Raw genomic sequence first — 14,960 nt, 5'->3', positions numbered from 1 at the left:
TTTGGATTTGTTGTTTTTATTAAATTATCGCATGTTCTACTGTGCTGACTTCGTTTTGTTTCTTAATCACTGTAATACAAAATAGGCTTTCTGCCTTTACAGCACCTAAACATTTTCTTATTGCCACCACATTAGTATTTTCAAGGAGTCTATTAAGGTATCTCAAGTGTAGAAAGATAAGCAGATGCAGAGGTGTTTGCAGGATCCCGATATTATTGTGAATATATGCTATGTAGAACTACATTAAACAGATAATTTAAAATGCCCTTTTTGGTAGACATTGACTTTTAACATCATGTTTACCTTCTAGATGATGCTTCTTCTGAAAACTTCCCTTTGGCATTTCCAGAACTAGATCAGCAGCTGCAGGTAAACTTTATATTTTAACTACAGTTCTACTTCACATTCTCTGTATTTGTTATGATAAAAACCCTCTGGTTGTTACACTAAGGTGAAAGTTTTCAGTGGTGCTTCTCTAACCTATTAACATTTAATAAGACAGTGTATTTCCATAGAAGAAAAGATTGTCTTTTCAAGATCTGCAGAAAAATTGATCTGACATTTTTAATCCAATTGCAGGGAAATGACTATTTGAACAATCATCTCACCTGCTTTTAAAATATTTTTTACAATTCCTGTGCAAAACACAGCACGTACTGCTGTAGTGCAGTGAAGAGAGTTCTTGTGGTTTTGATAGGAGAAGGAATGAGCCAGGTATTGCACTCTCATGCCTACAGGCTCTACTGAGACCAGTATGATCAGCTTTCTCTGAAGCATTCCAAGAGAATGCAAAGGTGTATTTTGTAGTGCCATCTTATCTCTAATCTTGGGTAACTGAAGCCAGTCATCAGGATCAATGAGAGCCTCCTCAAAGTTACTCTAGTTCATGCTGCATAGCCAGCAACCCTAACGGTTCCCCAAACAGGTGTCTGCAGACAGCGTGGGATACAAGTGGTGAATCCTTTTGTGAACAGTCCTATTTGTCAGCGTAGCACAATGGAGCCCCAATATACTGGACAATCAGACAGCAGTTGATGGCAACTCCATGGTTCACCAGGCACAGAGCCAGTTTTGTATCCAGGGATAATTTCCCTTTCCTCTGTGGCAGTTCTGGAGTGTTTGTTGGCTTTTGTAAACTACTTCAGATCATCTGTTTCCCAGGAGCATTCAGACTTCCTCTGATATTTCAATATGAAGGCAGTTGTTTCCTGAGTGTAAATTGAGAAAGGCATTAGCAGACTGTGTTGTCCAATGATGTCATCCTTCCTGTCCCCATCAACTAGTGAGACAACATTGGAGGGCTGCTGACTTAAAGGACTGACTTTTCTTTCCTGCTGCTGTCATCAAAAGGATGACTGAGGAAGGAATAGCGGATGACAGAGACCCTTCTTGCTCTGTCCCTCTGATCCTGAAAATAGGGGCAGGTTCCTTAGGCATAACTAGGAGAGATTAAAGGAATGAATACCAACCTAAGATTTGGGCTGAAAGTATGCTTGCCTCTTTATTCCACTGATCTTCCAGTGCAGCAAAGACGATTGATATTTTTTTCCCCTCAGAAGAATTCAATTTGAGAAAAGCAATATTGTTTCGTGGCTGAAGCACTGAATTGAAAGTAAAGAACCTGCATTCTGTTTCCAACTCTGTCAGTGACACATTGTGTGATCCTGGAGGAGTTGCTTCATCCCTCTGCTCATCTCTGAAATGAGGTTAATAATTTTTACCTTTTTTGTTAAAGAGCATTGAGATCAGTGGGCGAAGACTGCTGTAAGAGAGTAAAGTATGATTATCATTGCTGCTGCTGGTACATAAAAACAAAATTACTAGTGTTAGATGTAGGTACTTTCAGGCCAAGTGATGATTTTTTCATTAGGACTTTTATGACCCATTTCTGGAACATACAATGCACTTTAAATGTGTAATTTCATGATAGACTGAAATTGCTCCTCTGGAAACATTCAAGTCTGCTTGATATAATAGCCCTTCAGTAAAAGTTTTTTAAGTACGCACTAGAGCAATTCCACTAAGTATACCCTCTTGGTCTGTTAAGTACCTGCTATTTTTTTCAAGAGAGCCTTCCTTTACTCTCATGATCTCAATATGATAACAAATTCAAAGAAACAATCAAAGGCTTTGATTCAGATTATGTTCTTTTTATTATCCTTCAGAAACTTGTTAATATTGAGGTAGTTGAAAGGATAACTTATGAGGACTATCTGGCTGACTCAACCACTCAAAGGTATAAAGTTAGTGATAGTGCTTCATCCTTTAGCTTTTCAAGCTTATGTGCATATTTATATTTAGATGCCTTTATATTCAACCAGAGGCAGTTAAATCAACACAGGGTTCTGAGCTGATGCAGAGGTAACAGTGCATTTAGCTTTAGCAATGAAACTATGAATTTCCTTGCTTTTGTCCATCTGGATCACAGCTTAAAGTTATAACTATTTAACGTAATTACCTGATGTTTATACTGCTTTAATTTTTCAAACAAGCAATAACTGTAACAAAGTTATAATTTACCTAGTTACATTTTCTTATTAATTACTTTTTTAAATTGCTATTATCCAAACTGCTAAGGGTGTGTCATCCCTGTATAGCATTGTGGTTGCCATTTATGTTAACGTATCCATACCAGCTTTGAAACAGGTAGCTCCTGTATTACAGAAGCAAACTACAACATGGGCTTCACCAGGACTGCATAAGGACTGAATGGTGGTGTCCCTTGTCATTCCATCCATGCTTTTCTCTATTCCAAAGTTAGCTAGTATAAAGCAGCACACATAAAGTGTCATGTAAATGAACCCTTTAATCGTCTGTGGTGTAGCAGCCTGAAATTCTTGAATTTGTAAGAATGCTGGTACATATTTTCATAATAAAACTATCACATCTCAAGCCACAATATTTTCATCACCATGCCATAAATACAGTCAAAAGCATTTGTATTTTATTTAAAGAAGTAAACTATAAATGTAGGATAGGTGGCTATATAATAATAGTCACTTTAAAAAAAAAAAAAGGAAAAAATAATAACTTCCAGGTTTCAAACATACAAAGGAAAATTCTGAAACCTGTTTTAAAAACAAAGCAAACAAACAAAAAGACCAAATTAGCTGATGTTCAGGTTGGATTTTGAAAGCAGCTTGAAAGCTATGTAAGTTCACCAAGTGACTTGGAAAATCAGAGCCTTAGAATTCTATGCACGCAGGCAGCAGACCACAGCCTGAGTACCGAGCAATTTGCACCTCTGTTTTAGGCTGCAAGCCCTTGTCCTTCTATGTTAGGCCCTGGCAGACAGCTTGGCTGTTTGAGCAGAATTACCTAGTGTTCCCACTTTTCCTACCACGATCCTACCATACCTACTCGCTGGGCACCAGTATCCGATGGCAGGGCAAAGTTCAGTGCAGCCTCCCCCTCACAGGGTAATAAACCCCACGCTTCAAGCATCTCTGCCAACTTTACAGAAGTAGAGGTAGGATTGGCTGGAGAAAAGGTATTTCTAGGAGACAACTGCAAATAGCTAATTCTCTATGAGGACTCTTACTAGAGGACAATACTAGTTGAAAGTTACAGCTTCTTTCTGAAGAATAAAAATGATCGGTCTAGTGTTCTGATCTACTAGCTAGGTTCAGACCAAAAATGTCTTTTCCAGTTACCTTTTTGAATGTTACATTTTTCTACTATGAGAGGAAGAAATTCCAAGAAGCAATTTGTAAGAGAAGAATATAAATTCTCTAACTGCAAAGTTTTGCTTTTATTTTTTTTTACTTAAAAAAAATATTAATGTATCGGCAATGAGACACAAAAGCCCTACATAAGAGAACAGAGCAGTCTAAGCTATATGCAGGAAAAGCCTGTTTTCTTGCAGCTTTATTATTAAAAAAACTACGAAGAAGTTCCTGATATGCTACCAGCGAAACAAAGCTCATATTAGTAAACTTCTTGATTTCAATTCCTTTTGTTGGAAAATTGGAAATTATTCTCTTCCCACTGACGAGCAACACTTTGAATGAGGATAAAGCACTTGCTTATTTGGGCTTCAGTGTCATTTCTCCCCTCCCCGTTGTGTGAGTAATGTGGTGGGTACTGCAGCAAGGGTAGGCTTGCTACATTTCTCAGTTTGTTATTGGGAAACGTTAACCTTTGCCTGCTGTAAAAGTTGGACTCGGCCTTGGAAGGCGCTTCCTTGATTAGCTGCATAGTGGGTGGTGGCCCCTCTGACAGACACTCTACTACGGGTTATCTGCTATTTTTGGACACCTACATCAGCATCTAAGGCCTTGTTGTTTGGGTCACTGAATATAGAGGAAGGTATCCAGTGTTAAGTACTTGCATTACTATGCCCTGTGTGCCGTCTCTCCTGTTCCAGCATTTCCTGTGGCTCGCTCAGCTCATCTCCCTCTTCTCTGTCAAACTCTTTATTCCAGGTGGGAGTTTGATCCTGAAGAGGGAAGAACACACGTCACATACGGATACACAGGGTGTTCTGTAATTCTTTATTCTTTATCATCTCTCCTCATGAAATCGTGAGCTTGAGAGAGGCATTTATGTTATATTTTATCTTACGAATCTGTTGAGATCAATGGAGTTAGATGACTGTAAAATTGCTGCAACAGAGAAAAGGCTCCATCCATTTATAGTATCAGTTTAAGTCAAGTTTCCTGCTTTAGTGGGAAAGACGTACAAAAGACGCAATGAAAATATGAAAGGGACATTTTGGTGTGTGTGATGTGCATTTAGCAGAAACCTTATTTGCTCTGGAACTTTAATAATGGACCTATTGCTTCCAGGGACTGCCAAGGCTCTTGTTAGACACGTACAAATTATTTTAGGAAGTTTAATAGTATACCATGTTTTTAAAGGGTATGCTGTATTTTTTTAATATGTATTAAGTTCCAAGATAATTCCTAGACTACTGTGGTACTCTATAATTAGATTTGATTGCCTATGAACTTGATAAGTCTCCTCTAATGCTGCTGTGATAACTATGATCTTATATTAGATTATGTAAGACATGGATGTTTACAAAGTTGGAGCATCGTACTAAGGTTAGAAAAGAATGGAAAATCTCTCAGGAAACAAGAGCAAAGCTCTCATGCAGCTGACTTGAACTGTTTGGAGGAAGGAGAACTGCTTACTTTCATAGTAAAACTAGTCTAGACTAGATATATCTTAGTCTAGATACCTGAAACTGGCTGAAGAGTTCCAGCTGCACAACAAAAAAGTATCTCCAATTGCTTGGAATAATGTGGTTTCTTCCATCATGGAAGAGTACACAAGGCCATACAATGAATGTGGGCCACATACAAAATATTGGCACTGAACTTTTCCAGAAGTTTTAAGGCTTTTTTTTGTTTGTTTGTTTGTTTGTTTTTTCTGGTTTTCCAGAATAGTTTAGCTGAACATTACCAATTTACGAAAAGTGATACACCACTCTTTAGACCACTGCTAAAGACCGCTTTCTAAACAAGTCCACATGCTCAGCTGGCAAAATTGCATGATACAATTTTTTCTTTAAACTTCAAACTTTTCAGGGGAAAGTTTCAATATTTTTTTTTCACAGTAGAGCCAAAAAGTAAATGCAAACAAAAGTGAATTAAAAATTAAATTGGTTTAAAGTTTTTGAACACTTGGGTGACACTATGAACTATACAGCTTTTGTGGATATGGAATGCTGATATTCGTATGGCAAGGCAAAACAGACTTTGTCATATGAGTGAGGCAAAAAAATTACTGCAAACTGTCCTTTTATGTTCTCCAGCAAAGATTTTAATTAGAATGGCTCCTTCAAAACAGGTGGAAACACTCAGGCTCTTTCTATTTCTTCATGAACTGCCTTTGCATATCATATTCCAACAACTTTCATATCTGGATTCCAAACAAAAATCTAAATAAACAGGGCATGTGCCTTGTAAAGATGTGCATACCCGTGTGCAGTTACAGAATAGCCTATAACAGGATCTCTTAGTGTCTACTTGCTGGATTATGTAGAAAGTTTGTCAATGTCACAGGGAGTTATTCAACAAAATGCAAGGAAAAATCAGACCTTGTTGAAAATCAGGCATAGTAGATAGACGACTAGTATGACTGAAAGCTGTAGCTTTTGTCCTAGCTTTGTGAACAAAATCAAAGATGCTGTATGCGCATATTTTGCCAGCACAGGAAAATGAGGGTGGATGACACTGAGGCCTGAAATAAGCAGGATTAAAAGTAGCAACTGTTGCCATTAAATATAACTTTCTTTGGCAACGGTGTTTTTTGCTTATGTAGCAGGTATGTTTTTATATATATTAATTTATGGACGGGCAAGATACTTCATGAAGTAACAAGCTCGGGCTGTTCTAAGGAGAAATTAAAGTATGGCTGTTGGCTTCTGAGTGAAAAAAATATATACTGCAAGTTGAGCTTTATTAAGGCCTGCTGTAATTAGTTGCCTGGGTAAACTAGCAAACTCTTACCAAAAAAAATACTATACAGACTTCATGGATAAAAAAGAGCTTTCTGCTGGGAATTCCAGTTCCTTTTCTCTGCCAAGGGAATGCCATCAGGGTGGCATCTGCAACACTTCCCACAGCCTGGCCACAGGCATTCAACAAAGTCATTCCAGGTGGAATGGAGAGCAGAGAAAGACTGCTTGGATAAGGTAGGGAACATGGAAATTTCATCTAGGATGGCTTAGAAAAATACGGTTTTACCGAGACATAGGTTTTGGAAAGTAGATGAGAACCCTCTGTAAGTACATCTCAGGGGTAAAAGAGGTAGGACAAAGAACCCATTTGAATTAAAGATTGCACTGGCACAATAAAAGACTATACTACCTGTCTTCAACAAAACCAAACTGGAAATGAAAAAAAATGTTTCTAATCCTTGGTGAGGCTCCGGGCCAGTCTTAAAACTGAGGGAGGGGACTTCCGTTTTTCTATGACAGAACTGGGCAAGCATGTGAATTGCAGGATTTGCTTCTGATAACAGGGGACTGGACTCGCTGATTTTGCAGGTTCCTCGCATTCCCGTTTAGATGAGTATGGGCTAGTCCCGTAACTGTTACTAGTCTGTTGTTCTCTTTTCTGTGGAAATATGTTAATACTGTAAATGTTTGCTGGCTAGTTGGAGTTACCACTTTGGAATACGCAAGTTTTGCCTCCGTTTCTGCATTTGTTTTTCAGGAGTTTGCCCTGCCATCTTCTGAAAACGCTTCGCTTGGCAGGAACAGATGTGTCATTAATTCTTTGCACTCTTGTTTATATCAAAAAAGTAGGCTGTTAGACGTGGGTAAAATAATCTCTCTGTGCTTTTCTGTTGGCTTTCATTTTCTGGTGGGCAGCAAATAACTGACCAGACTTGTATCACTCCATTTTTTCTTGTGATAGCAGTAGATGTGTTTGTTAAATAATGAATGCATAAGCCTGTTTCATGTCGTACTGGTCAGAAATTACTCATGGACATTGTAGGTACTATCTCCGAAACCTTTCTTAGAAATTTCAAAATTAGAAAAGAGCAAACCAAATTGTCCAGTCATCTAGTCATATATAAACGTAATCGAATTTACATTTTAAAGTAAAAATACACTCAAAATTCAAAAAGTTCTTGATATAGTGCTTAATATTATCAAATGAGATTGAAAAGAATTGTATGAACAGAGTAGTAGTAAACTGATTGTATCTTTTGTTGTCAGTTTATTTTGAGTGATAATGTATCAATGTAAGAAAAAATGACACTGAAGAGGAAACAATGATAGGAGGGGGTTTGAAAATCAGCAACTGGTTCTAAGTGGGAATTAGATACTAAGTCTCAGCATGACTAGATAATTTTTAGCTCTCTATATATATCTTTTGAGTGGGAAGCTGGAATATAGTAACTGAATGCTGCTTTAATATTAAACTGGTTTAAACCAGCTAGATTTGCGGAAACCAAGTTGGAAGAAAAAGTAAGTTGTTTCTTTCTTTTGAAGTATCATTGTTTGGGGACTTTCCCTTGGGTACTGTTCAAAATTGTTTTATTGTGACGCATTTGTTGTTTGCTGATCTCTGGTAGATACCAGAGATGTTACTTTGGCTCACCCTTGCATTCTTGGATTAGAGCACTGAGACTTCTATATTCTGTCTCGTTAAATTTATGCTCATTATTTGGGTGGCTATATGAATGGTGCTGTTGCTCATCCACAGCGAAATGCAATTAAAAGCCCTTTCCTAGCTCTTTTCATCAAGTACTGGACTGCCCTTTCCCTGGGTTCCCAAATTCTCCAAGCTCATAGAGAATGAAACAATGCGCTGTGAAACAATCCTGCCACAGCATTTTCACATTTAGAACACAGAAAACGAGTGTCTGTGTTAAAATTTCAGTGAGGAGCCACATACCATCTACAAGTACCTGCAAGGTCCATGCATTAGTTACATCTGTGCATTGGGGTATATATGAAGCCAATTTATCCCACCTCCTGGATAAATTTATTTTTAATCTTTGTCTCTGAATATGTTTAGTAAAATTTAGATTTCCAGTCTAGCTAAAACAAAGGTTTACAAGATCCTAAAAAGTCTGAAGACTTGTGCTTTTCTTTTCCTAACAATGTCATGGAAGGAATATCATACTACAGAGAAGAGTCAAAGTAGGACAAGAAATAAAAAATAAACTACTTATATTGAGAAATGCAATTGGATGTGCCTTAACTGGACAGTAAAGGAACTATTTTAAGTGCTTCCTTTTGCTTCAAACAGGTGGCTCAAGCATGCTATTTGGAGTTCATTTACAGTCAATTGATTCATGGCTAATAACTTAAAAATACTACACTTCCTGAAAGTGTTATAGCCAAAATGTGACAGTCGAGCCTGAAGCCTGAATTAAGTTGCATTCTTTTTTAAGGAACAAAAAGCACTGACATTTAACCAAACCGTATTTTCAAGATTTTAGTTGAAATTTATATGAGGAGACCCAGGATAGAGTGATATCATTTGCCATGTTTATTACCATCAGTGTGCACTGAAAAAAAAGTAAAAGCTTGCTGCAATAGTGTCAGTATTTAGGTTAGGAGGTACAGTGCCTTTGTCTTCACTGTGTCTTTTTTTTTTTTTTTTTTTTAATGCTGTCATCCTTCTACTCTCAATCTCACCTGCACTTCTCATGCAAATTTAAAACACTTTGCAAATACAACTGATTTAACTCTCATAACATTTCTGCTAAGTATATCCCCTTCTACAGGAAATGGAGAGGCAGAGAAACTGGGTATAAACTTGAGCAAACTGTGTACAGCTTGAGGTGCTGCTGGGATAGAACCCATTGTGAAGCCTTGGCTGCACTGGAGTCAGCAGTGTAACTCCTGTTGAGTCCAGTAGAATCAGCCTCAGTGTCCCAGTTCATGGTCCTGTCCCATTTTGTAATAAACTGGAATAAGCATTGCATCTATGACAAAAAAAATACATATGTTTAGTCAATAGCTTTCCATGTCTTTTCATCTTGCAGAATTGGAGAATAAGGGCTTGTTTGCACTCAAATTACCCTTCTGCTCAGTGCTGCCGTTTCTACAGTGAAAACAGGCTCATGTATTTTATGGGTCTGACCAATGCATCAACATTAGCATTCTTATATCACTGTAGCTGAAAAAGAGGGAGGTAAGGGAGAAATCTTTCTTTGAACAATCTTTAGAGATACTTTGCAAAGTTGACATGGAAAGTTTTGAAAATCCTTACCAGGTTTGAAGGTTTATGCATATTCTTATGCAGGGAAGTATGTTTTTTTTCTCTTCCATGAAAGGTCATCAGTAGGAATATTTGGCCGTATCCTGCAGTTAGGGGGAAAAAAAAGTTCTTTAAGTATTCTCATGGGAATTAAGATAAATATTGTGTCTTTCAAGATATGTATTTTTTCCTAATATTTCATTCGAAAACAGTATATTTTTTTTCTTCTTCTTTTCTCAAAGCCGCTGCCTCCTTGTCATGACTCTAAGGAATCTATGCAGGTGTACAAACAGCACTGCAAAATAGCAGAAGAGTACCATGAGGTCAAGAAAGAAATTGCTCTGCTGGAAGAAAGAAAGTGAGTAACTTTCCCAAAGTATTTACTGTTTTATATTCTGTGTAAAATCCTGTTTTAAACATGAGGGTTTCACATGATATTTTCTAACCTTACACCTCTGCCTGATGGTCACGGTACAGCACAACAGTTAGGCCATTGGTCCGTAGGATCAACTGAGGCCACTAAGGACGCAGACTTGTCATAGTTCTGGGCCCTCAGTTGCGCAGATATCCCTTAAAGCCTTCATTGACAGCCTCCAGGTCACATAACAATCTAGTTCAGCTGGTGTGAGTCCCCTTTTTAGTTTTAGGTAATTCTTTTTCAATTCAAATCTAAACATTTTAACGAAGAACATAATGGATCCTCAAATTTAGAGTGCTTGACAATAGTAGTAAACATTTTTCTGTGAGGTGCATTGTCTCTATGTACATTGACATTTTTAGGTTTTCATATCCAAAGTGCATAAGCTGGAGTCTTTTTTTTCTTGTCTATGGCCTATACTCACATCCCTGTCATCTTTGCATGACCATTAAATGGCAAAGTGCCCTCTGTGACTCCCAGTCCCTTTCCACAAGAAACCTGAAAAAGAAATTCAGAAGGGTGAGTAAAGAAAGGTTTTAACAGACAACCAACCCCAAGGCATATAGCAGTTACTGCTAAGTAAATCTTCTCTTTCAAATGTTTTTTTATTTTTACATTCACACTGAAGGTGACTTCAAGCAGTGTTGCCTTCCTCAAGAATTACATCAGTGTCGATCTCTGAGACTTCTTGTGAAAATGAAGACCACACCATCTTTCTTCCAAATGCTGCTTGAACAGAAACGTTTGTAATATAGCAACAAGGCTCGAAAGAGCTCTGTTGCAGAGTGGGCTTTGAGTAGAAGGTGGACCGCTGTATCTGTTTCATAGCAATCTTTGCACAGATGACCATGCAGTTCAGCCAAGTTTGCATCCACGGGAGTCTTCAGCTGCGGAAGCAAGCTGATGGGAGGGAAACTGGTGAAATCCTGTAGTCTTACAAGTAAGACAGCCAAACATTTCCTTGAATCCAGACTATGCAGGGTAAGAAAGTGAGACTTGTCTTTATAAGGGTTGATGGCGACAGGCACAATATAGTTAGTTGGTGCCTAAAGTGTCTAAACTAGTTGAGGTTTCCCACTACAAATCCCCTTCCACTGTAGGACCTACATGGCACTGAGTTGCTGACAGACTGCCACAAAAATTAAAAAAGAAGAAAAAATAACCGTAAGAGATTAACACTATATTGTCCCATTTGATTCATCATTAATTAAATTTTGCCAATCAAAAATAATTGGTGTTTTTAAAAGGATGTAAAGAAGATAATTAATTCAAATATTTTTACAGTGATTTGTCAAATTTGATTGTCTATCTAAGAAGCTTACACACGTATTTAGCAACCCAGTGAATTCAGTGGAAACCGTGTGTGTTTGTCGTCTCTGAAAATCCAAACAGAATATAAAATATTGAACAGTTGTTTAAATGCTTAACTTTAGGCGTATAAACTCAAAAGGTAGCCTTAGATTGTTTGGTTTTCAGAGTCTACTAATATAAATGCATTATTATTATTACTATTGACATATCCCTGAATCAGTTATGCACATTTATGAAGTAAGCTTGGAGACCTTGAAAACTAGACTCACATACATATTTTTGCATGAATGAAGAAAAATCCTGTTTGAATGCATTTTTCTGTATCTATGGAGCCTGTGGTACTAGCTGAATCAGAAATATTTTGCTTGTTGGGAATGGCAGATACACGCACAAAATTATTTACCTAAGCTCAAAGCTATCCTAATCAACCTCTGAGCACAGAAGTCAGCCTCTCAGCAGTGCTTATCCTGGATGAATTAAGGGGCTGCAAGCTGGCATTTTCCTTCATTCCACCAGTGGATGTCAACAGTGGAACAATGTGAGGAAGCTCCCACCACTGCTACTTTTGATGAACCTCTTCTGTGGATAGATTTCATGCCCCAGTAAATATATGTTAAAACAAGAGTGGCGGAATAAGGCAACAAATAGAATTATACTATTGTGATCCTTTTGTGCCTTCTAATTACATATTTGTGGCCTAAATATTCACATGCTGTGTAGCTGTGAAATGCCTAAACATGGCAAATATCAGTGCAGCAATTTTCATCACCTTCCAAATCTCTTAATCTGAGGAAGCGGTCCTACAAGCCCTGGAATTGAAGATGCTTAATTTCCAACAGGTTGGTGCACTGTGGTTATTTGATTTTTGAGGTTTAAAAAGCTGCAAGTGTCAGCTGAAGGTTTTTTTCCCTCCAGATGGGAAGTATTTATGACTCCTCCCTCCGGGTAGATTCTTCATTTTGTGGTATTTTGGAGGAGATCTTACGATAGTGCCTTTCCCCTTTGGGGTGTAATTCCTTTCTGTAGCAGTCTGTTTTTATAAAACCTTCCAGAAACTAATTGGGACCTCTTCACCGCATGAGGTTTGGTTGAAATTGGAAGGTAGATTAAAAAGTGTATATGCTTACATGCATGTAAGCATACAGAACCTGAACACATTAACTGTGGTTTTTTATATAAAACTACATAGAAAGGGAGTGTAAGTGTGGAGGTGAAGGAGTAAGCAAGAACTAAAAGAGAGTTTTGGTCTAGTGATCACTGATTTATATCTAAAAACATTCTCAATGGTTACAGTTTGAAAGTTAAAAGAAGTTTATGGGGTAGCATATGCTGAACGAAGAGGAGACGAGTGGATTACAATGGCTGGGGTGGCGTGCATGTTGAATATTCCATTCTTAAAAGGGAAGGATGCTTTGACTTTTCTAAAAAGCCTGATGAGATGCACAGCTTTTAGCCTCAAAAGCAGTTCCAATCGAATTGAAAAGATGGTGTTTGCAGCTTTCTGAAATTTGCCCTTGTTGCAGGTGTCTTTATCTTCTACATTTGAATTTGAACGTATGAAAATAGAGATTCACAATTGCCTAATACACCTGCTATCTATTGTCTATTTCTTTTAAATATTATTTTGGTAAAATGGAAAAAGATAGAGTTTCATCCCTTGTAACAGGAACAAACAATTTGTGCAGTGTTCTTCAGCGTACAATTTTACCAAAGGCAACCAGAAGTGCTGTTGGATGATACCCCTGCCAGTGCTCCCAACTTCTTCTCCACAGATCAACTCACCTGTGGAATTAAAATGTCAAGACCCACCTGGCAGCATCTGCACCTGTGGTGCCTGCTGGTGGTACACAGTGCACACAGAATACTGAAGACAATGATTGTCAGGAAAAGAGCAGAAAATGGATTGAGCAAATATTTTTGATTTGTTGGTTAGCAGGAAGAACTAATGTTAAGTTAACCTGATATAAAGGTCTGTACTGGTATTGTAGCTTTTTAGTAAAACAACAAATGGAATAATATTCATTCTACTTTAAACAAATTTTGTTCCCATCTCCAAAGATCAGTGTAACCTTTTATATGGGAAATAATACATGCAGTGTCGTGGTTTTGGCTGGACTGGCCAATCAGAATGACAGATGGCCCTCCTTCCCAGCACCCCCGCCATATTTCTAAAGGAAGCCTCTTTAAGAAATAAAAAGTTGAATAACATTATTTTAAAACAGTCAAAACCATTTAAGTTTTTGCAACTTTTCAAAGGCTTTTAATTCTGCTTAATTTGACTTGTCTCTCACTGTAGCGTGAGGATCAAGTATGGCCAAAGTATAGAAAGGCCGTGGTGTGAAATGACAAGGGCTGCTTTTCATCAAGGCAAGAACAGAGCTTATTTGCCCCTTTCTCTTGGATGCAATGTAGATGGCAAAAGAATGTTCTAGGCTGGGAGTGGGAGAGAAGACAGCAGCTATTTCACAGGAGAACGGGTAATGTGAGAGAGAAAGGGAGGTTGCAGGTTCAAAAAAGGGAAAATCAAAGGACAAAGCGAGTAAGAAGGGGAAAAGAAGTTACTCAGGAAAAGACAAACAAAAGGAAGCAAGAAATTGAAAGAATTTAAAAGAATATCGGGTAGACTTTTTGGCTAATATAAACAATCATAGCTTTGTTTGCTGTCTTTACTCAAACTCTTCCCATTTATGCCAGCAATATGTAGTACAAGGGACAAAATCATTCTGGAATCAGAGACATGATCGAAAAGAAAGAAAAGGGTGTGGAAGCGAGAACACACCACATTTAGGTCACAGAATGTCACTTAATTTATGTTCCAGAAACACACATGTATTTCCATAACAGATGTTTTTGGGTATCTAAGTTTGGGTGAAAGGGATGGCATGGCTGGTTATTTTGAGCACTTGTTATATTGCTATTACTAGATAATGACCCTGGATTATGTAGTTAAATATTAGAGTTGCCATGGTTGCTGGCTATATCTTATATTCATAGCACTGGCTGGTTTTCTCTTTTTCCTCCCCCAGACAATTCTAATATAACTCTCCAGAAAATATCATTTGATTACCACCTGGTTTAGGATCACTCTTTTGCTTTGCCATAGATAGGATTTCTTTTCCTTCTTCTACCCATATTACAGTAGACATGCAGTGGAGATGTCTGCTGAATTTTGTGGGATCCTTCCGTATGCTTTAGCGTGCTCTTGTGACCATAGGACTCTTTCTAAGGTCTCAAGTCCAGATGGTTTCCCCAGGGTCACTATTTCTGGAGTGCCTTTCCCAACACTGTTAAAACAAGACTTCAGACTTTCAGGTACTGCAGAAAAAGATTGGTGTAAACCGTAAAGGCAACCTTTTATCTCAGTAATTTTTCCCATTCTAGACCTGATTTTTCATCATCTCAAATGTATCCAAAATACGCGTTACTTGCCAAACAGTGAAAAAGACTGTTTTTCTAATTCAAAGAGAAACCTCAACTTGCGCTATTGCAGTGATGAATACTTACGGACCTTTTATGTGCTGGCATCCAAGACATAACTTTCATTAATGTTAAAACAGGCTGTC

The 14,960-nt window shown here is 37.9% G+C and overlaps 1 protein-coding gene across 10 annotated transcripts in view; it reads left to right on the top strand.

The window, feature by feature from the left end:
• Window positions 1–14,960, top strand: part of MAP3K7CL (MAP3K7 C-terminal like) — a 51,713-nt gene that overhangs the window by 29,827 nt on the left and 6,926 nt on the right. For all 10 annotated transcript variants that reach the window (XM_054201470.1, XM_054201461.1, XM_054201456.1 and 7 more), the window contains 2 exons: window positions 311–369; window positions 9,911–10,026. In XM_054201470.1, coding sequence (XP_054057445.1) covers window positions 311–369; window positions 9,911–10,026 — 175 coding nt within the window. The remainder of the gene's footprint in view (window positions 1–310; window positions 370–9,910; window positions 10,027–14,960) is intronic.

This window comes from Rissa tridactyla, chromosome 1 (genome assembly GCF_028500815.1).
Source record: "Rissa tridactyla isolate bRisTri1 chromosome 1, bRisTri1.patW.cur.20221130, whole genome shotgun sequence".
NCBI lineage: Eukaryota > Metazoa > Chordata > Aves > Charadriiformes > Laridae > Rissa > Rissa tridactyla.
The sequence above is the reverse complement of the archived record's forward strand: the minus strand, read 5'-3'. Positions and strand labels throughout refer to the sequence as shown.